The sequence below is a fragment of the Blennius ocellaris genome (assembly GCF_963422515.1).
Source record: "Blennius ocellaris genome assembly, chromosome: 21".
Taxonomy (NCBI): Eukaryota; Metazoa; Chordata; class Actinopteri; order Blenniiformes; family Blenniidae; genus Blennius; species Blennius ocellaris.
In genome coordinates, this window is record NC_137670.1 from 12,655,730 (window position 1) to 12,678,103 (window position 22,374).

Genomic DNA, 22,374 nt, shown 5'->3' on the forward strand with positions numbered 1-22,374 from the left:
TTCGCTCTCCCTCGCCACTGCAATACATCCACCTCAGTATTAAGTTAAGTGCAATGAAAAGAAGCCAACTATTTTTATCTAGTTTGTAAACACTTGTTGATCTCTTGATTCGGCCATATGGAGTGATAATTGAAAGACTCGACTGAGACCACAGGACCCTGGATGTGGTGTCAAAAAACAGGATGGGTTGTTGATCATCTCCGTGCGTTTTGTGTTGTACGATGCATGTCGAAGCGCAACACCTCAGGTCATTAATCTCATCCTATGTAAACATCCAAGTCCCTATTTTAGCCTCACCTGACCCTCTTTCCACTCCACCTTAACAAACTGTTACCCAAAGTGCTTCCCTTCTTGAACTCCTCAAGGGTGTCATCAGTCTCTCCAGAGCCCCTCGCTCACTGGAGGGTGTGGGTGTCTTGAGTGCCAGGAGAGCTTTGAATAACAAGAGAGAGAGAGAGGGGAGAAATAAAAGGAATAAGCCCCACCAGCTCTCAGTCTCCCAGCAGCATAGAGAAGACACAGGAATAACCATGCCTGAGCCAGTCCCTGCAGGTATGCAGATACTTTTTTGTAACAGCATAATTCATTTTAATTAGCATTGAGACTGACTTTCATTGGCGATGTTGATGCTTGAATTTATATAGCTTGGTTTTTAGTTAGAAGTTTATTGACTTGAAATATATAGTGAGTATAGTATAGAGGTAATAATCTTACCATAGCATGTTTGTAGAGGGTAATAAATTGTATGACTGTTATTTTCTAATTGTTTTTCAACATTTCTTTGGATATATATTGAAGTCATCCATCACTTCTTTGTGCATGAAACATAGTTTAAACATGATAATTGTATCAATAAATATACTATGTTTGAAAACATACATCCTTTCCATACTTTTTTTTTTTTTAATATAAGGGTGAATTTGTTGAGGTGAACACAGATTTGACATATATACATATATTTAACTGGTGAATTGTGCTTTTCGATGTCGACTTTTACGGCCTTAATTAACAAGCACAACATAACATTCTATAGCCATGGAGTAATTTGGTTGTTAATGTTAAGTCAGACATTGTGTTTTGGAGCAGTGATTAGTTTAACAGGGTGTAAATTCACGATTCAAAACCCCAGGTGACCCCCCCCCCCCCTCCCCAACGGCAGTAGGAGCGGCGTAGTGAAGGTACATCACGTGACCTGGAGGATCTTTGCAAATAATATGCATGTTTGTTTTTCCTACAGTCTCTTCCTATTTTGGAGAAGTTCTAGTGATAATGCCGTCAGGAAAACACTGACGAGTATTGAAATAATATATATCCAGTGATAACGTTTATGCCATCCATTCATCCAGTCATCATACTAACTCTACTTTTCCTGACTCACAGGGAGCCTATCCCTGCTGACACTGGTCGAGAGGCTGGTTCCACCCCGGACAGGCCACCAGCTCACTGCACACTCCATAATACCATTAGAAATTATAACATTGCCAATTTTTAAATCTGATGATTCATTGCCATTACCGCAGTTGCTGGGGAGATCAGGCGGCATTTTCCACCATTGCCCCGCTCATTGTTGCCTGCTCATAAAGAATGTGTGAAAGGCCTTGGATAATCTCATAGCCGGCTGTAATTACATCATCGGTGTTAGTAAATTCATGACATCAGTGCAGACAGGACCGTCGAGTTAGCTAAATTGGAAAGTCTCCAGTAGCAGTTGTCGTAAAGCAGTAATAGTAGCGATGTAAGTGCTGCAGCATGTGCATGCTGAAGAGAAGGCCAGGCAACATTACTGTAAGTGGCTCACTTCAAAGTGTAAACACATCAGTTCATTAAAAAAAAAAAAAAAAAAAAAAAGATTCTCCCCACTCTTGTATGCTAAAACTGCATATCATGTTACCGGAATTTTGGTTTCCAACACTCCCAGTGTCAGTGTAAGTCGGTGAACAGCATCAACATTCCCCCTACAGGGATTCTGTGCAGTTAAGTTTTCTTAAGCCAAGATTGCAAAGAGGACTTGTTGAGCCTCTCAAACCCGATCCTCCACCGTCACCAACCGGCCACGTTATGTCGTGAATGTGACAGGCTTTGCTGGAGTTGTTAGCACATTGTCCGTAATTCCACCTCGCAGTAGTCGATTCTCCTTTGATTTCTCAGCGGATAAAACCTTGCACGCCGTCTTTTCAAACTTCTGTGCTCGGCTCTTTTTATTTTTATCCCTGAAGCATAACCAGGCACTGTTCTTTAATGACCATATACAGCCACAGAGTTTATCTGAGTAATATGGATACGTTTCCACTGTGCTTACGCTCCGTCTGCTCCACCCACTGCTCTGCCGCTTCAAGCTAAACCGAGCTGCAAAGCTTGAGGGTCAGATAACCCGCCAACTTTTAGTTTTTAGGTGTGCTCTGCATTTCCTGCGGGTAAATTGTTTCTTCTTTTTTTTTTACGTTTATGATTGTAACTTCATGAGAGAAGAGAGACCACATTTGTCTCTTGCACTGTAATCATACTTTTCTTTTACCCACAACATTTATTTTGACAAGATTTTTCATCCTTCCTCTCTTGATATCTGCCGGATCCCGCTCTCAGCCAACAGCTAAAAATACTCTGCATTAAGCCTTGACCTTTTCCACTTTGCTTTTCATCAGCATTCAAAGTCCATGAAGTTCCACACACCCTATTGTATCGGGTTTCACTGTAACACTTTTCCAGTCCGAGATGAGATAAATCATTATGTAATCTGTCACTTCCATCCAGAAAGTTCTGTCTTGGTCAGCAGGCCCCGGTCTCCCTCCCGAATGTGGCGCTACTCCAGTGTTTTCAATCATGCTCGTGACAGTTTTCGAGTCAGTGGCTGGATGGGATGCAATGATTCATGATCGTAATTCTGTTCATCGCCGTGTCCCACTGAAACACTGTGAGGGCCATAGCTGCACCAAAACAGCTCTGTGAAGTTTCTACAGTCCATCAGCTCTGTTTAAATTCTCCAGGATACAAAAACCTTGACATGAGATGATGGGATGATTCATCTCCAGTCAGTGCGTGAATCATGTTTTCTTTAAATCACTCCTGAAGGCACATTCTGTAATCCATAATCTCTACAGCAACAACAAAACCTGCTGCCACACTGGGAGGTAGCATTCATAACAGTCAGCGGCTGTTAGTTTGTCAAAAAACACGTATGCTGTGAGTTTTATGGCTTTACCAAATACTTGTAGACTGTGTAATGAGTCCGATGGTAACAAAAACACAGGCTCTATGTTGAAACTGTAAAAGGGTTCAAATAGAATTGGATCGAAGCCGTTTCTTCACTGTACAAGCTCTAGTAAATATGAGGCTTTTCTGCAGCATTGTGGCAGTAAGTACCATGAGACGACATTAATTTTGTATATGAATAATCCTCTCTAAGGCTGGATATATGGGATAGGATAGTAATAATAATACATCTTTGGGCTTTTAATCAACAGCTAAACCCATAAAATGTCCTTCACAATATCCAGTCAGCTACTTTTGCCGGGAAATGGCATTTTTATAATGTTGGGAAGAGTTAAAGAAATAGATAGCTTCAAATCTTCTGACTCTCTCAGCATTGTCGTCGTAGCGTGACTTTGAAGCTGATCTTGCAAATACCTGTAACCTAATAGAAGTGAATATGTATCCATATGTTTTGCTTATGGTCGTTCTAAAGTAGCGTTGGTGCAATGATGTGTTAATCAGATATCTTCTAAAATGCCTCGTCAATGTGCATACAGTTACATGCTTGTCTTGTGACCACAGGGGATCTTTGGGAATTTGTCAGGCCCAGCACTGGGAGGAACTGTACCTGTCCTCAAGTCTGACTCGTACACCCAATAAATCAGGCTGTCAGATGGAGTTATGCAGACATAGATAAACAGTGAGGTGAAGACCTGAAGAGTCTAAACTGAAAGCAGAAACTCATTCAAGATAGAGGAACTCAAACCAAATGTATTTTTAAGTTATTGTGGCTTCAAAAACAAACCGAAGATAAGAGAAGACAAAGATTTACAACATATAGCACCACAGGGGGAGAACATTTACTGTTTTTCAAACATAAATTAAAGAGAGGAGTCTCCATTGAGCAAGTAAAAAAAATTATTTTCTGACAGGTTTTCCTTTTTATTCATACATACACCCAAAGAGGTTTTTTTTTCTTTCTTTTTTTACAAAACCATACTAATTATACGTCTAGCGCAGCCTCTGCATATGAAACCACAGACGGTCTCTGAGGGGAACATTTAAACTGTGAGGAGCAGCTGTTCAGAAGTTCATTACGCTGTTTTATCACAAACTTGTTGAAGATGATCAAGATTCTCACCTCAAGAGGACTGACTTAGCAGATGTTGGTGCAGATTTACACTCAATGCAGGTGTTAAATCTTCAAACGGGGTGTACAGTGTGAAGTATTTATGCAGCAGACTTTTTGCGCTCATAAGCATTCCAGTTTTGTGAGTGTGCTGGATAATTTTCCTTTTTGTAACAAACATACAAGGGGCTCATGTGCATATTCTGACCATAAACAAGAGCTCATGTGGGATGTGTGCACATGTCACTTGGAGAAATAAATACAACACCACTAGGATTCTAGCTCTTTTCTTAAGTAGCCAGTTAAGCATAATTATTTCTCACAATACAACAACAACAAAATAAATAAATGAACAAGCATAGAATTTTCAATTTTTCTGAACAAAAAACAAAAAAAGATCATTTCTTTATCAAGCACTTGTTTTTAGTCAGACATTTATAACAAACCCCAAGTGACCAGTAAAATATAAGAGGCAGAGATGACTATTCAAGGAAGCTGCGTGCAACGTGGCACCACTTCAGGGAGGTCACAAGACACCGTCCCTGGCCTTTTCCAGCTCACGCCAGTGACCCCTCTCCACGGGAGAGACACTTGGGTGTCTTGAATGCCTCCATTTCAGTTGACCGTTTTCATTCACCAGATTTAGGCTTGAAAAATGACCCGCATCCGCTTTGTGAAAATAAAAATTGTCTGTCACCCTCTGAAGCTTTAGTTTAGCCGCAGAACCTCGTCAAATGGATTAAGATAAGGTATTAATTTCAGAGATACTGTAAGTGCCAGAGGTTGGTGCACCGTAATAGAAAATCTAAGATAGCCAATTTATAAATTATATCATCTTACTTGACAGTTCATATTTCAGACATATGATCATAGATTAATCACATCGCCACACAAGCAGATGCACATTACTCGTTGCTCAAATAGCCATTTTATAGATGGCCATCAGTTTCTGACAAACATTCCTTCAAGCATTTTTTTTTCTTCATTTAAATAAGGAAAGATTAAGTGCCTACGCATGCATGCATGCATGCACCAAACTGCTTCAAACAGAGAATGTGCAAACACGTTTCTAATCATTTTCTCCTTCAGACGACACGGCGACGCCAGAGGGGGAGGGTAAGTCAGCTGCTTCGCTGCCTTTGCATACTGACCTTTTGTGTGCCTTACATTATCACACGGTGACATGATTATAGCTCTCACATTTTCACTTTTCGCTCACACGTCACGTCAAGCGCCTGTGCGAAGCCTGCACAGGTTTTTCTCTTTTCACGCTTTGCGATCAGCATGCACTCTATTATTTATTCATACATTTCTCGTGGGGAGAGCTTCTTTATTTTTTCATGTATGCCAGCATACTACTCGTCTGTATATGGTCTTTACCTTCAGGCTTTGAATCTGTTACACGGTACATTACGAGATCACCAGAAAGGTCTGCAACAACTGTCCAAGTAAACCACTTGCAGTCTTGGGTGACCATGTGACGCTGGTCTAGATTCTGCGTGTTACACACTGAAATCTATTTCTCCACCTGCTAGCTGTCAATAATGTTCGTTTTCCAGCGGGGCTTACCAGGGTATTACTTTTCATTTGCTGTGCCTAACTAAGATTCTCTAATTTTAGCCCCGGCGGAGGAAGCTGAAGTGGGTGAGGGGACATTGATTTTCTTTTGTTTCATCCTCTATGACTTTGAGTGATTCGGTGCATTTACACATTGTTAATAAGTGACATGGAGTGGGTTTGACTTGAACCGAGTGTTGGAAAATGCATTTGAACTAATCAGTCAGGGTAATTATCTGAATAATACAGAACAAGTGGTTTTGCTATAGATAATAAGTCGAGCAATTACTGAGTCAAGAAGATAGGCCTATAAGTCAATCACATCATGAGACAACATGAAGCTGCTGAAGAGGAAAATGTAATTATTATGCCACTCTTATTCGGCATGTTTACATTTCCCAGCAAACCTGCAGCATGCACCCATGTGTTAGCTACTTCCCCAAGTGAGTGGGAGACGTCTTTATTGCCACAATCCCGATAATCCCATACCGGAACGCAGAGAAGTTGTTGATGTTCTCTGTGCACGTATGCACTGTGTCGTCTCAATAGTTCGCCCTCTGTTTGGTTGTGTGTTGATAACCTGTTTAATAAGAATTGATCCTCTTGTTTCCTTGTCACAAACAACCTGAAGGATTTTGGGGTTTTTGCAGCATGTCTACCTCTGGATTGTGAAAGAATCGTGTTCGTTTGAAACCAGGCAGTTCATGCCTTCAGTGGAGGTTCATGTACAACAAATGACTGCAACTCCTGGATTGCATTTTCCACATCTGTGACCGTTTCTCACAGTGACCTCCGGGTTACGCATGTGAAGGATTGGATGCCTCTGTTCCCCCCGTTGTTCTCCCTGATATTGTCAAATGTGATGTGTTCCAGGTCTCATCATTATTATGTTTTCTGTCGCTTAACTTTGCCTTTTATTTGTCCAGCTGAGCCACAGTCTGAACAACAGGGTAGGCACCTCCTACTTTTGGGACATAAAACAGACTCTACAATAGTGACCAGAGCTAGTCAACAACTGCATGCATATCCAAACTCAACACTAATTTCCGTTCATTTCGTTTAGATGCTCCCCCTGCCGATGGAGGTAAGGATGAATCCTGGGTTTGAAATGACATGCAGTTTCTGAACTGATCTAATATATGCATCTATGTAATCCACTCAATGTATTCACATACATGTGTATACATCAAACCGTATAGTGTGAAATTCACAGTATCTGCATGACTCTTGTATGTTTTACCTTCATCTTTTCAGATTGGTCACGGGAGACCTGCATAATTTGCCATTGTGTAATTATGTGGATTAAACTGAATGAATGTATTAGAATGACTGGTAAAACTAATGGATAGGCTTATGGCTGTTAAAGGACATTCATTTTTGCAATGAATGGTTTATGTTTTATTTCTTCACTGTACCTTATAATGTACTATGTATGGGCTATATTCTTGCTTGGTCTTGCTTTCTGCATACAGATCATTTTACAGTTCTGTTTAAAAGTACAATGCACAACAATACATTTATTTGAAAGTTTCCCCTCCGGCATATTTCTAAGCTACACACAAAAAATTGGTTTGGTGGCTGTTTTGTTGTAACAAATCTTCTTGACACATTTTCTATACTCAAATCACCTGCTGCACATCCCACAAATGAATGCATGTGGCAGCATTCAGAATGAAATGAGTTAAGATCTGAGGAATGCGTTACAAAAAAAAGTCTCACAACCATTTTTGTGTGTAGTTTAAACATTTTATTTCTGCATGTTCTAACCCCAAACGTATCAAAATAGAAATATTTATGATTAATATTGATAGAATTCTTTAATGAAATGATGGTTGATGGTGCATTTGTTACAGCTGTTTGCTTATTACTTTTGCAACAAGCATTTGCTTCCAAGCTGCTTTTTTCAGTGTTGTTTGCTTCCTTGTCTGCCGCAGATACAGACGATGGGGATGGTAAGAAAAGAGCGACATTCATATTGACGTGTCTGTTGAAGTTCTACTTTTGTCCCTCCAAAAGTTCACTTCGAGTGTTGATAACATTACTTTGATGATGATTTTTGGTATTATGTGCTAGTCAAGATGCCACATAATATATCAAGTGTTAAGTGGTCCATGGTCTATTTTATTTTAAATTATTTTGAGTACTATCGTTTGGACTGATTGAAGGCTATTTTTCCCAATTCTACAAAATTCGATGAAAACAAATTTCACATTATGTGTCATCTGTCAAGGCAATTTAGGTCTTATCGCAGTGGTCTTAAAATGTTTATGACACTGCTTGACCAAGATGTAAAACTGAACAAAACTTTTATCTGCCTTAGAGCAATATATAAAGTATTCAAATAGGTTCTGCTTGCCTTTGCGCTTCTATTTTATAGATTCGGAAAAAAAAAAGAAAAAAAATCCCTGTAGCACAAGTCCCACGTGGAGCGAGCAGCTTGTTGCAGCTCAGTAGCAGCTCCCCTCAGAATAAGATGCACCTCAGGCCTGTAAACCACGAGCTCCATGGCTGGTGTCAAACAGAAAACACAAAGAGGCGTGATGCTATTCATGTCTCCTTCCCTCTTTGTGTCTTACTGCTGGTATCCTCCCAAGCTGCCGGACACCTTCCCGACAAATTATGCTGTTAATGCTCTTTCAGCAGTTGAGAATTTGTTTCTCTGTGTGAAGAGTCCTGTCCTTTCCATCTGTGACCTATGATACCAGCTCGCTCTTGCTTCTGTCCCTCAGGCACTTTAAACAGCGAGAGTGGAAACACAGCTGTGGTTCATGTGCAACATTCGTTGGGCAACAATGGCAGCTGCTGCTGTTAACATACCAAGTGTCATCTGATGTGATGACACTCTGTTGTGGTTCCTTCTCATCTTAACATTATGCTGCACTAAGGAAGGCCATGGAGGGGGTCAAACAGTGAAGTCATCCGAGAAATTGTCAAACTCGGTGCGGCCAAACGCCAAGTTCTGTGTGCAGTGTCACATCTTGTCAGCTTGAAGGTCCCGAGATGGTCAACACAACTCACCAGTGTTGTTGTGCACCGCAGCCATGCAGTATATGAGTCCCAAGTCAAATGTCTGAAAAATGTTTCGGCTGCACTGCAGTTCAGATTTTACAAGTGAAATTCAAGCACTGCTGTTATAAAGCTGTCCCCGTGTGCCACAGTCTTTCAGGGCCACTGCTTCCTGAGTGATGACTGCGTGTCTGCTCGACTTACTCGTAGATGATTGGGCGGAGAGGGGTTATGGAAGTGCCAAGGCCTCCGGGAGCTGGGGGCCACTAATTCCTTTCAGTTTTGTGTGAAATGGCATCCCCTCGCTCACGCTACAGTGTAAATACACTTTTTTAGATCTTTCCTGAAGCACATGGACACTTGTTCCATCAGTCAGTTGTCACATGTTTATCAGTGTCAAAGGAACTTGGTAAAGAAAACCAGTGTGATGGCCAACGTGTTCCTCTCTGGACTCCTTGATGAGAGCCAGCTGATGCACCCAGGAGTATGCAGAGGAAGTGTGAGTAGAGTCCCTGCTTCCTTCTAAGGTGACTTGGCCTCACATCAAGACTGCTGCTGTCGTGGAAACGTAGAGGAAGAGTCGAGCCCAAAGGATGACCTTCCGAACAAAAAAAGAAGGGTCAACCAGATATCATTAAACATCAGAGGTCATACTGCCCCCAATATCACCTCTATGAATTCGATTTAGAAGCGAAACAGGCACTGCAGCAGCATTTCCAGCCCTTAATGCTCATCACCTAATCTGGGCATCAGCAAGCTTTTCCTGCGGCGGCAACATTCACCCACAGGGAGTGACACATATACTGTGCTGCAGATGATCCAGAAGTAACCCAGCAGGAACTGTGAGAGTGTGAAAAAACATCGGCACAGGGGCACAGCATGACCAGGAAGAAAACTGGACAAAGGAAGGGGGAAATAAAGGCTGAGCAAGTGCAAGGATTTTCTGAGTGGGAACTGGAACACTTTGGGGTTGTCACTTTCAGCTGTAGTTATTCTGACACTGGTACCCATGGTTCTCATAAAGCATCCAGGAAGCTACATTTAGCTAAGTGGAAGCATGACTTTCAAGTCACACCCAGCCCAAGATTACAACTTGGAGAAGTTCAAAAGGAAACCTGAGGAGGGGAATAGACTTAATGCATCACTTAACCTGGTGAGAAAGTGCGTTGCCCCCAATCCAGTTGCCATAAAATTCACAGAGACAATTTTCATTCCTCCAAGCCATTTTTTAAAAATGTCGCTCTGCTGGAGGACGAAGCTTTGATTTATTGAAGACAGACTGTTTACATGGTATTTCTTGCGTAACGACATTAATGGCTTTGTGAACTTGAGAAGTGGCTGAGGTCCCAAACAGAAAAGCAGTTTGTGTATTCTGCTTTTGAAAAATCACATTTTTGACCTGATGGATATCCAAACATTGTCTCCTGGTGGTTGAATAGAGGTTATATTTGCTGTGCAGAAATCCACCATGGGGATCTTAGTTTAATTACAATGAGTCTTACGCAAACAGTGTGGGAGGACAAGTGTCCTTCAAACACAGGAACCATCAGTTAATTTTTATTCTTCACGTCTGCAATTTGTTTGATCCCTTGTCCTGACGCCAGAGCGGGTATTGCACCACATTGACTTTTCCGTTAGTGCGTCGATTAAATGTGGAATTTCTGTGTGGGAAGTGCTTATCATACCAAGTCTGTTTAAAGTCATACCCACGGGGGTATAGTATGTGGGGGGATTATCATCACTTGGCCAACTGCAGTCTGTTTTCGGGCACTCGTACCAGCATCGCTAATGAATGTCAGCAGGAAGTTGCTGGCATTTTCTTAAAGAAAAAGAAAAAAAAATCCAGTCTTGGAATTCATTTGACTTGACAGCTTCCTTTGAACTGGATTTATTTCAATGTTATCGTAAGAGAGGAATGCAAAACAAAACAGTTAATATTCATATTGTATTGAGTAATATGAACAATGAATAGTAGAAAGAGCCCCACCTCAGTGGTACAGGGAAAACAAAGTAGCCTTACAAACCAGTCCAACAGAAGTAGTCAAAGTTATTTCAAAATATTTTTTCCCAAGTTTGATGAATACATGTAGAGTAATCAATATATTTGATTACCTTCTGATTTGATTAATAGCAGTCATGATCTTACCATCATGAATAAAACGGGTTGTATTTCATTGTGTGGTGTGCTAATGTGATAAATCTACAGAACAGCCATTCTGTGATTGATGTTCACTCCCTTCTGTTTAACTCCTGAGTTAACACTAACTAATAGTACAATACGACTGTGTGCTGTACACACATATGGTAAATGGGAATGTTTGTTTTTCCCAGCAACCGAAAGTGCTGCAGGGGAGGGTAAGGGCACGTTAAGACGTACAGATTAGGACTGAGACAACTTAGTGCATGAAAATGTGTCATGAGAGGCATTCGTGTGCGTCACATGTGTCAGTCAAGTGGCATGCTCAATAAATGTTTGAGAGCCGCCGACCATTCTTCTTTCTGATTATGGTATTTCCAGCCATAAACACGACTGATTTAGTTTCTTTCAAGTATCGTCATAGCAACAAAAATATTCAGAGCTCAGTTTCAAGATATGACTGTGCATTGTTTGTAAAGTTAGATCTGGGACTGAGTAACAAGTGTTGATGTATAAAGGTCAACAGATGGACTTGCTTTTATATTTGGCACAGTCCGTATTTGTTAAACCGAACCGCAGTGGGCCGTCCATGGAGGGGGGGGGGGGGGGGGAATTCAATGTCAGTGTGTAAATCTGGTTTGCCTGAACATATAAACACTGAATGTGGTCCAACTATGGAAAACGATCCTCTGTTTCTCATAGCAAACAATCTGAGAAACCACCAGCTACTTCGACTTTTTTTTTTTTTTAAGTGCTACTGTGAATGGATGCAATGTAGGGAAAAGGACAAACGAAATGAATGAATTAAGATTTGAAACATTGTGAATGTTGGTAGTTAAACAAAGCAGAGCACTGATTTAAATAAGTTATTCACAGCTTTAACAGCTTTAAATCATTTATTCAGAAAGTCATGTCTAAATGTTTTTGGTAAGCAAGAATTTTATAAAAATAAAATATGAATAATTATTAATTAATTTGATCCATTAACTCATAATAATCTGTGGATTTGATTTAACATTTGTTGTTATGAATTCAAGGTAGGTTTGTTTATGTTAGCATGCTGTACATGTTGGGCCGAAACCATATCCTTTTTGTACTTGTGACACTTGGGTGTCAATGAACTTGTTCTTGTTGCTTTATTATATCTGTGAATGTAATATTTATGTTCTACCGTATGTGCACAGCCTGTGTGTGCACTAGTAGTTGTGGTTATTTCTATATGTTATGTCAAATCATTTCACTGTTCCTTTGCATTTTGCATTGTTGCACACTGTGGATGTCCAGTGCCTTGTAAGTGGAAAGCGTGTGTGGGCAAGGGAGTTCTGCACTTTTCTTACTTTAAAAAATCGAATTATCTCTTGGTGAACCCCCAGACAGTTTGTCTTGAGCACTTTTTATGTTTTATTGTCCCCGAACAATGACATGGAATTCTTTGCCCTGGCATGTAAGGGCTTGAGTATATAAAGTTTGGGTTTGATCAGTCCTTCAGAATGATAAATAAACCTTAGTGAATACGCGACCTAATTTCATTTCCCCCCCTTTCTCAGAGCCTGAGAAGACGGAGCTTACTGGGCTCTTTGTGGAGAAGCCACCAGATAGTGTGGTCGTGGTCGCAGGTTCGACACACAAACAAATTTGTGGCAGTTAATTTTTTTTATGTAACGCCTTTCCAGAATTGATTATTGTTTGTGAATGGCAGGAACGGACGCCATTTTCATTGCTCGGGTTGACTCCACCACCCTGACCAGGAAGCCAACCATGAAGTGGCTGAAGGGCAAGTGGCTGGACCTCGGCAGCAAAGCTGGAAAACACATGCAGTTCAAAGAAACCTACGACAGAAATACGAAGGTGTGTGAGCATGTGACAGAGTGGCGTGTGTTTTATGAGCAATGTGCTTTGATCCGTGTCCTTTTTGGAATGCATAGTTATTTAAGATTTGGGATAAATAAATACTTTCTCTCGCAGATCTATACTTATGAAATGAAGGTCATCAAAGTGGTTGCCGGAGACGCCGGTGGCTACAGGTGTGAAGTGACGGCAAAAGACAAGTGTGACAGCTCCACCTTCGAGATTTCTGTGGAGGGTGAGTGAAAACAGACTCTGGCCTGCTGAAGCTGCCAAAGATTCTATACATGCTGATGTTTAGATCCGACCCGGTAATTATGTGCTTTCTCTGCAACTTATCGTGTTACAGCTGCACAGCAGGAAGAGCAGGCTGATATTTTTTCTGCCTTCAAGAGGGCGTAAGTACTTCAGAGGGTTTGTTTTTCAGTCCGTAACGATAGTGTGACAGTGAAAATGCATGTATGAACGACTCTAGATCCTTTCCAATGCATGTGAGAGTGTCTTTCAGCGCACAGGCACATGACACTATATTTAATCCTATCCCATGTTGGAAAAGCTGTCAGCTCTTGCTTACGGTGTTAATCTTGCACCCAGGGATGCTGGAGAGGATGATGGAGATCTGGATTTCAGCGCCCTGCTGAAAGCCACCAAGTGAGGAGCAGAATATCTGCTTTGAAATATATTAAAGGAGAAAATATTGTTTCTCTTTAAAATCTAATACTTTTCTTTTTTTTTTCTGTGACTGGCAGGAAGAAGAGACCTCAAAAAGAAGAACCTGAGATAGATGTGTGGGAATTGCTTAAGAGTGCCCATCCAAGCGAGTATGAGAAAATCGCATTTCAGTATGGCATCACCGACCTGAGGGGCATGCTGAAACGTCTGAAAAAGATGACGGCCCCCGAGCCCAAGCACAGCGAGGGTAAGTTTGGTCAGCTCAGAGGTGAGAGGAGGGTAAGAAGTAGTATTTGAAGTACAGACGAAATGAATTAGGTGGTGAGAATTCACATTAAAGACGTTGTAGGCAGAGGGAGTCACAGCAGGGGAGAGCGGAGAGGAGGCAGGTGGAAGAACTGCGACGCTGAACAGATGAAAATGAGTCAAAGTGATGAGTTAATTACATTTTTGTCTTCTTTGTCTGCAAACCCCAGCTTTCCTGAAGAAGCTTGACTCTTGCTACTCAGTGGAGAAGGGCAAGAGAATCGTCCTGAAGTGTGAAGTGGTTGACCCCAATGTCCAAGTCAAATGGTTGAAGAACGGCCAGGAGATCAAACCATCAGCCAAGTACAATGTTTAAAAGCATTAACACACAAATACTCAGATTGGCTTTATGATTTCCTATCACTGTACTTCCATAGAATTAGGTTCCACGTAAGATGTGAGTTAATTAAACCATTCTCAGTATGGTATCAGGATTCAAGCTGAGATGGGCCTGATCGGCAGTGCTGTAAAAATATCAGGCTAAAAGTATCAGTGCCACAGTCACTCGGAAACCATGCTGTCCTCAACATGTTTTATTTTTAGATGGTCATAAGGAGCCCCCCAGGATATTAAGCAAGTCAAGCAAGCCAAGACATCTTCTTTCCCACAATCCCTTGTGCAGACCCCGCTCCAGGACAAAGATCTTGGTTGTTTTGAAGACTTCAGCATGAAGCAGTGTTGCCCTGTAGAAAACCAAATCTCAATCTGCTCCATGCAATCCTTTAAAATTGTGATTGTGTTTTTTAAATTGTACCACTCAACCAAACATTTTTAGACCACTTTTTTGAGCTCAGGGTCAGAGGGCACTGTAGCTGCAGCTGACTATGATTGAAGACGAGCTTTCTTTGGAAGGGTCACAGGGCATACTCTCAGAGACAGACAGTGACATTCTCACATTAACAAGTTGTAACAATTTAGAATAACTCGTAAAAATTTGTGTTTTTAGATGGCGGGAGTAAATTGGAATATCTGCAGACACCATATACATATGAATAAATAACATTTCAATCATTTCAATTTATAGTGCCTTTATTTGAGGTAACGTTGTCACTCTTTTCAAGGTACATCATGGAGGCAAACGGAAATATCAGAACCCTCACCATCAACAAGACCAACCTGGCTGATGACGCTGCATATGAGTGTGTGGTTGGAGAGGACAAGTGTTTCACAGAAGTGTTTGTCAAAGGTGGAGCGTCTCTTTCTTTGACAATTTGTCGCCGGCAGCCATGACAAGCTGTTTAAACTGTGCGATTGTAAATACTGAAATGTCCACTGCGTGCAAATCTTTATATCTCCGTCTCCTGTCCCCAGAACCCCCTGTGACTATCACCAAACTAATGGACGACTACCACGTGGTTGTGGGTGAAAGGGTGGAGTTTGAGGTCGAGGTGTCAGAAGAGGGGGCTCATGTCATGTGGTCAGTATATTTCAGAAGATACCATGTACTGAAATAAACACATAGGCTGTTTTGATGCACATGTTTTATTTAACACACAGATGAAGGCCACATACATCTTTAAACAAAAGCATGTGAAGTGTAGTTTTTGGAATTAATGTAATTGACATTATTAATATATGATAAATATTCATTTCTTTCTGGTCATTAAAGAAAAGCTCTGCGTTTATAATTTAATGTTTTTGCAACCATGAGTGAGTTGCATACTTTATGCCCCTGCAAAAGATACATTTAAATTTTAATAGAAATATAGTGTTATTAAATGATAATGAAATCTGATAAAAACTAGGCAAAGCCTTTCCATTTTCTTTTTGTGAGTTTCAATGTTTTTTTCTATGTCAGGATTTGTTAATTGATTGTTTTAAAATGATCTTGGCAAATTAAACCATCATCTTTTGAACTGTCTTATGAAGAGGAATAATTTAATAGCTAGAAATACACACATGTTGTAGATAAAGTATAAATGAAGTGTTACTGCCAAATAATGAGAAATAAAATTATGGTTTAGTTTTTATTAATCATTGTCTATTGGTCAGTGAATACTGGGAATTTTATGAACTTTTCCTTGTTTTGTTGTCTGATTATCTTATTATAATAATCAGCATTGACAGTTTTCAAAAAGATTTGTATTTTATGTTGATCTCCAGGTTCTTTGAGGATGTGGAGCTCCATAAAGACATGGAGTCCTCAAAATTTCGCTTCAAAAAGGATGGAAGGAAACATACACTTATCATCCTGGAGGCCACTCTGGATGACATTGGAATGTACCACGCATGGACGAACGGGGGTCACACCAAGGGAGAGCTGGAGGTGGAAGGTACCATTAAAAAACAACCAAAAAAACCCATCAGAACTCCATACAGTGTATATTTCAGTACATTGCGATTGAGGATTATTTCTAACCTTTACCTTTAAACGAGTTGAAATGTCTTAAATATTTTTTGTTAAACAATGAAATTCCATTAATCTCTCACTATGAAGAAAGTTACAATTGATAGCAGTGGATGTCAAGATGTCACCATGACGAACCTCATTGTTCCTGTCAGTGTCGCTTCACTGACTTTTTTTGTTTTTCAATGTCTCGTCCAGAAAAGGAACTGGAGGTGTTGCAGGACATCGCCGACCTGACTGTCCGTGCTACAGATCAGGCCATGTTCAAATGTGAGGTGTCTGATGATAAGGTCACAGGAAAGTGGTTCAAAGATGGAGTGGAGGTTCTCCCAAGCGAGCGCATTAAGATGACCCACATAGGAAGGTACGAAGACAACAGAAGTCATTCTTTGTTGTTGTTGAAGCTAAAACGTGAGCACAACAAAATTGGTTATTGTTTGAATTTTTTTTTCTTTGCATCATCCCTCCTCTGATGCTTGTTTCAGGTTTCACAGACTCATTATTAATGATGTGAAGCCAGAGGATGCAGGAGACTACACATTTGTCCCAGATGGATATGCTCTGTCACTTTCCGCCAAACTGAACTTCTTGGGTGAGAATGACAGAATGATTTTAAAGCTGCTTTTCTAAATACATTAATCATCATCCGCCTGCATAACATTATCAACCGTTTTCTTTTCTTCCCATTTCAAAACAGAAATTAAGATTGACTATGTGCCCAGACAAGGTAGGTTGGCTTGCTTTGCCACAGGTCACAAATAATCAAAAACCATTTGCTTTACAATGAGTTTATTTCCCCCCTAAAATAAACCCCTTCTATTAATCAGAGCCTCCAAAGATCCACCTGGACACCAGTGGAAACATGGTCTCCCAAAACACCATCATTGTGGTGGCAGGGAACAAGCTTCGTCTGGATGTGGAGATCACAGGAGAGCCAGCACCCACTGTTGTTTGGTCCAAAGGAGATCAGGTAAAGATCTACTGTACAAATACTAATGACCACAGAGGACTGAGAAGAGGAGGAAACGTCCTCATCTGTAGATAGTTTTAGGGAAGATTGCAAAACACTGTCACCCTGTGAGAATTTCTTTCTTTTCTCTTCACCAGGATGTGATGCATTAATTTGTCCTTGTTTGTCTATAACTCGTCTATTCAAGCTGCTCAGCCTCCATTATATCCCTGTGTTAGCCCATCACAGACTCTGAGGGGCGTGTGAGGGTGGAAGCCAGGAAGGATCTCAGCTGCTTCGTCATTGAGGGGGCAGAGAGGGAGGATGAGGGCAACTACACCATCTGTGTCACCAACCCATCTGGAGAGGACAAGGCTATGCTGTTCGTCAAGATTGTGGGTGCGTTAAGGCCTTATAGAATAGTATCGGTTCAGAAGTCGCAGATGGAATTTTAGTCTCCACAGGTTGAGGTTAAGGCACCGGAGACATTATAATGTAGGACTCTTTAAGGTATAGGTTGTGGACACAAATAAATGAACACTTTACATATTTCCAGAAAAATATATACTAAATTAAGTAACATTTCAATCGTGAATTGATTGAGGAGAAAAATGTGAATTTAGTCCATTTGCCATTTTCTATCTTTTTGGGATATAATTGACATAAAATTGTTTTTCTTTATTCAAACTTTAAAGTAATAACCTCCAACAATAGCCATATTTTACCACTTTCAATTTCTGATTACATAAGAAAAAAAGTGAAGTGATTTCTTTATTTTAAAATAATGATGGATGAACAGTGTTGCTTGTGAAACTGTGCTTATCACCAGTTTATAATTGTCAGCGATGAGACAGATCATAAATTAACATGTATCGTAGATTTGAATCTGCAACCTTGACTGTTAAGAGAAGGGTAAAACTGTTTATTTATATTTATTTTTAGTTACACAGACATTTCAGAAATGAGAGCCTTATTAAAACATAACATAATGGAATAAATGTGATGAATAAAAGTTAATTACTGTGAAATACACTATCTTAAACTGTAACAGGGAAAACAATTGCAAACATTTAACACATAATTACTCATACTGTCAATATTAAGATGCCCTGAATGCTTCAGATTTAGAGTAATATGTCTTCTTATTATACATTCTGGCCTGCCTCTGGGTCAAAGGCCAAGAAGTGAGGCTTTTCAGTGAAACAGGTGGGATGAGATCTGCATAGATCATAGTAACCGTGGTGAAGACATCTTAATTCAAATCAATATGCTGTATTTTGAATATCACGAACATAGTCAGCAAGACGCCTTCTCTCACAGTTAACTTTTTTTCCCTACATCTGTCGACGTCCAACCACATAAATAGCCAGTATGAATGTAAAGAGGTGAGGCAGATTTTTATGTAGGTGGTATGAGTAAAATGAATGCTTGATGCTGTTCTTGCAATTCACCTTGTATTTGAGCTTTTCTCGACTCATTCCTATTCCAGACGTGCCTGACCCCCCTGAGCATGTGAAGTGCACTTCGGTGGGAGAAGACTGTGCCTCCATTGTTTGGGAGCCTCCTAAATTTGATGGTGGCGCCCCGATCAAAGGTAAATAATGGATCTGTCTCTACCGGTTCACCTCACTTACCGTGTTACGCTTCCACTTACTATTCATGAAAAACATGTCAAAATGTGTGTATGCTATTGCCATCAGGTTACCTCATGGAGAGGAAGAAGAAAGGCTCCTCCAGATGGACAAAACTCAACTTTGACGTTTATGAGTCAACTACATACGAGGCCAAGAGGATGATTGAGGGAGTTCTGTATGAGATGAGGGTGTTTGCTGTTAACAGCATCGGCCTCTCTCAGCCAAGCCTCAACTCTAAACCCTTCATGCCCATTGGTACGTCGCAGCACATTTACTTCCCCTTACCAAGTTACTCCTCGTCCAAAGCCAGTCAGAGATTCTCAGGAGTCTCTCTTTCTGTCACCACCAGCCCCAACTAGTGAGCCAACACGCTTGTCAGTCCACGACGTGACAGACACCACATGCAGCTTGAAGTGGCTCCCCCCGGAGAGGATTGGAGCTGGGGGTCTGGATGGCTACATTATCGAGTACTGCAAGGAAGGAGGTGATAAGACCACACAATGCTACAAGCATCATAATGATTTAGGCTATGATGCTGGCACAAATGTAGAAGAGAACACAAACATAAGTGGTAGGAAGAGGCTATGATTTACAGCGTATTATACTTTTCTTTATTTTAGGCACTGAGTGGGTTGTAGCAAACAAGGAACTTTGTGAGAGGCAGGGATATGTGGTGCGTGACCTCCCTGTGGGAGAGAAGATCAACTTCAGGGTGGTGGCAGTAAACATCGCCGGACACAGTCTTCCTGCTACACTGGGACAGCCGGTCACCATCCGAGAGATCGTCGGTGAGTCACTCAGGTTCTTTACTTGTAATGGCTCATGCAGACTATGTCACTGAATTGATACCTAAGGTGCCTCATTTTAATGGAATGTGTATTTCTGCTTTAGAACATCCAAAGATCAGACTTCCCCGTGAGCTGAGAACAAAGTACATCAGGAAAGTAGGAGAAAAGATCAACCTGACCATCCCCTTCCAGGTTTGTAGAGGCTGTTTTCAATTTGCTGCTAAGATCATTGAGTGATTTGGAACATGAAGCATATCTTACTATGGCTCTGTGCCATTGTTGTCTTAAACCATCACACTCAGCACAGAATTGATCGTCAGCTGCAGGAAAGAAAAGCTCCATTTGTGTGGAAAAGTCACAGAAACAAGCAGCCTGAAGCAGATCTATCGTCTCACCGGCTCATTACTTTTGTGTCACAGGGTAAACCACGCCCCGTTGCAACCTGGTACAAGGACGGTCAGCCCATCGACCCCAAGATGGCCAATGTCCGTAACTCAAACGTGGACACCATCCTCTTCATTCGCGCGGCAGAACGAGAACACTCGGGAACGTACGAGTTGGTTCTAAAGATTGAGAATATGGAGGACAGGGCCACCATTATCATCAGGATTATTGGTAAAAATCACCACATTGGAAATATCAAATAAAATAGGCAAATAAAATAACTGGAAATACACAGAAATATATTTTATCCATCACAGAACGGCCTGGACCTCCTATGAAGGTGAGGGTGACAGACGTTTGGGGTTTCAATGCGGCCCTGGAGTGGGAGCCCCCCAGAGACGACGGTAACAGTGAGATCACTGGATACACCATCCAAAAGGCAGACATGAAGACCAAGGTTTGAAAAGAAAAACACTTTGTATTTCCCCCTCCAGTAATCTACTCAATATCTTGTCACGACGTGTCTCTCAAACAACGCCTGTTTGCTGCTTGTTCTTGGTGATATATTTACTGATGTCATTTCTCTCTCTCTATCGCTCTCTCTCTCTCTCTCTCTCTCTCTCTCTCTAGGAGTGGTTCACCATTTATGAGCACAACAGGCGGACAAACTGCACATCTTCAGATCTCATCATGGGCAACGAGTACATGTTCCGGATCTACAGTGAAAACCTATGCGGCCTGAGCGAGGAACCAGGCCAGGGCAAGAACACGGCTACAATTTCAAAGACAGGTGTGTGTGTGTATGCAGACTTGACGGTATGCATAGGCTGCAGATTTAGAGTTGTAATGTAAACATTTCAAGGAAGTTGCCTAAGTTTTCCCTGCACATCCATTCTTAGGTCTGGACTACAAACCGAACCCCTACAAGGAGAAAGACATGTCCTGTATGCCCAAGTTTACTCAGCCGCTGTTAGACAGATCTGTAGTAGCTGGTTACAGCACTGCCATCAGCTGCTCTGTTAAAGGTTACCCAAAGGTAAATGTGCATTCTGAACCACCTTTCAGATTGAGATTCACTTGAGGAGGCAGACATTTCACTGTAAACCGGACTTGTGCCGATGATAGCTTTATTTTATTTTATTTTTTCATCAAAGGTCATGTTTAACCCTTTATGTAGCAGTCAGAATATGTGTAAAGCAAATATTTTAACCTTAAAGTGTCAGATATTTCTTCACCTCAAGACTTCCAAGTCAGTGTAAATATACAGAACATGTCGATTAGAATCATCATAACTCATCATAGCATTAACCTCATAGCACTCATATTTCACCATATATTTATATATTATTGATGCTATGGTATCACAATACAATGTAATATCTGTGAAAAGGTTAACTAAATATGACTTACTAGACTTATTGGGTGTATGTTTGAAACCAGATGCTTCCCTGTGTACAGTGCTATCAAAGCAATATAATTTGTATGTAAGTTTTTCATTTTATTAAAAAAAAAAAAGCCTCAATTAGGTAAATTTAGGGAAATGCTAGAGCAAAGTGGAAATCACTATAGTGTTTAAACTATTATAAGAAATACTACAAAAATTTTTTTACCAGTGTTAATTTAGAAGAAAATGCAAATGATGCACTACTTAGAATATATCCTCACTTTACGTGTCTGCATTTTAGCCCAAGATCGTTTGGATGAAGAACAAAATGATCATTGGTGAGGATCCCAAGTTCCTGATGCAGAACAACCAAGGTGTGCTGACCCTCAATATCCGTAAGCCGAGCCCCTTTGATGGCGGCAAATACTCCTGCCGGGCTGTTAATGAGCTGGGTCAAGCTGAAGTGGAGTGCAAACTGGATGTCAGAGGTAAGACCAAAGGAGAGGAGAAGACCCCACAAATGAGAAGGGGGCGGATTAAGGAGGAGACAACGCTCTAGTTGCTTTAGTACAAGATAAGGCTCGTTGGATTACACAGACCAGGCCTTAGTCTTATTATGAAATAGATGCGCTAACAAAATTAGTTCTCTGTTTACAATGACAGTTGCAACTCAAGACATAGTCTGAATATGACTTTGAAAATAATGTCATGATTGTTGTTATAAGATAAACTGCAAGGCAATACTTGTCATTACGTCTGGGCTGATTCCAAAACAGCCTAACACTCATCATCTGTCCTGTTATATCCCACAGTTGCCACAGACCCGGAGAAGAAGTGAGAAACCGAACGGCAAAGAATGTGAAATCATACAAACCAAAACAGTGAATGAACAGAAAACTGTCACTATGCAGACTACACACCGACAAGAGTGGATTAAATAAAACTTTAGCAATGACTGCCATAGATGTTGCTTATGTGGAATACAGTTTTCTTCTCTGTCAAAAATTCTTTCTGTGATAATTTATGTGCACTGTGTTTTTTCTTTTA

The 22,374-nt window shown here is 40.8% G+C and overlaps 1 protein-coding gene across 3 annotated transcripts; it reads left to right on the top strand.

Annotated features, from left to right (window-relative positions):
• The first annotated feature begins 396 nt into the window (after positions 1 to 396).
• Positions 397 to 22,329, top strand: LOC308145613 (myosin-binding protein C, fast-type-like). Of its 3 annotated transcripts, XM_080517079.1 has the most exons (29): positions 397 to 552; positions 6,939 to 6,959; positions 7,810 to 7,827; positions 12,566 to 12,634; positions 12,718 to 12,866; positions 12,984 to 13,101; positions 13,213 to 13,261; positions 13,458 to 13,514; positions 13,613 to 13,782; positions 14,012 to 14,144; positions 14,903 to 15,027; positions 15,153 to 15,258; positions 15,945 to 16,114; positions 16,387 to 16,552; positions 16,674 to 16,780; positions 16,886 to 16,915; positions 17,016 to 17,158; positions 17,377 to 17,536; positions 18,627 to 18,731; positions 18,838 to 19,026; positions 19,121 to 19,255; positions 19,392 to 19,559; positions 19,663 to 19,751; positions 19,979 to 20,174; positions 20,261 to 20,400; positions 20,574 to 20,733; positions 20,843 to 20,979; positions 21,629 to 21,815; positions 22,140 to 22,329. In XM_080517079.1, the coding sequence occupies exons 1-29, from the start codon at positions 531 to 533 to the stop codon at positions 22,163 to 22,165; spliced, it is 3,345 nt and encodes a 1,114-aa protein (XP_080373205.1). In that variant the 5' UTR covers positions 397 to 530; the 3' UTR covers positions 22,166 to 22,329. The 3 variants fall into 3 exon arrangements, with proteins under 3 accessions (XP_080373205.1, XP_080373206.1, XP_080373207.1); XM_080517080.1 differs by lacking the exon at positions 7,810 to 7,827; XM_080517081.1 differs by lacking the exons at positions 6,939 to 6,959; positions 7,810 to 7,827 and having other exon boundaries at positions 403 to 552.
• The last annotated feature ends 45 nt before the right edge of the window (positions 22,330 to 22,374 follow it).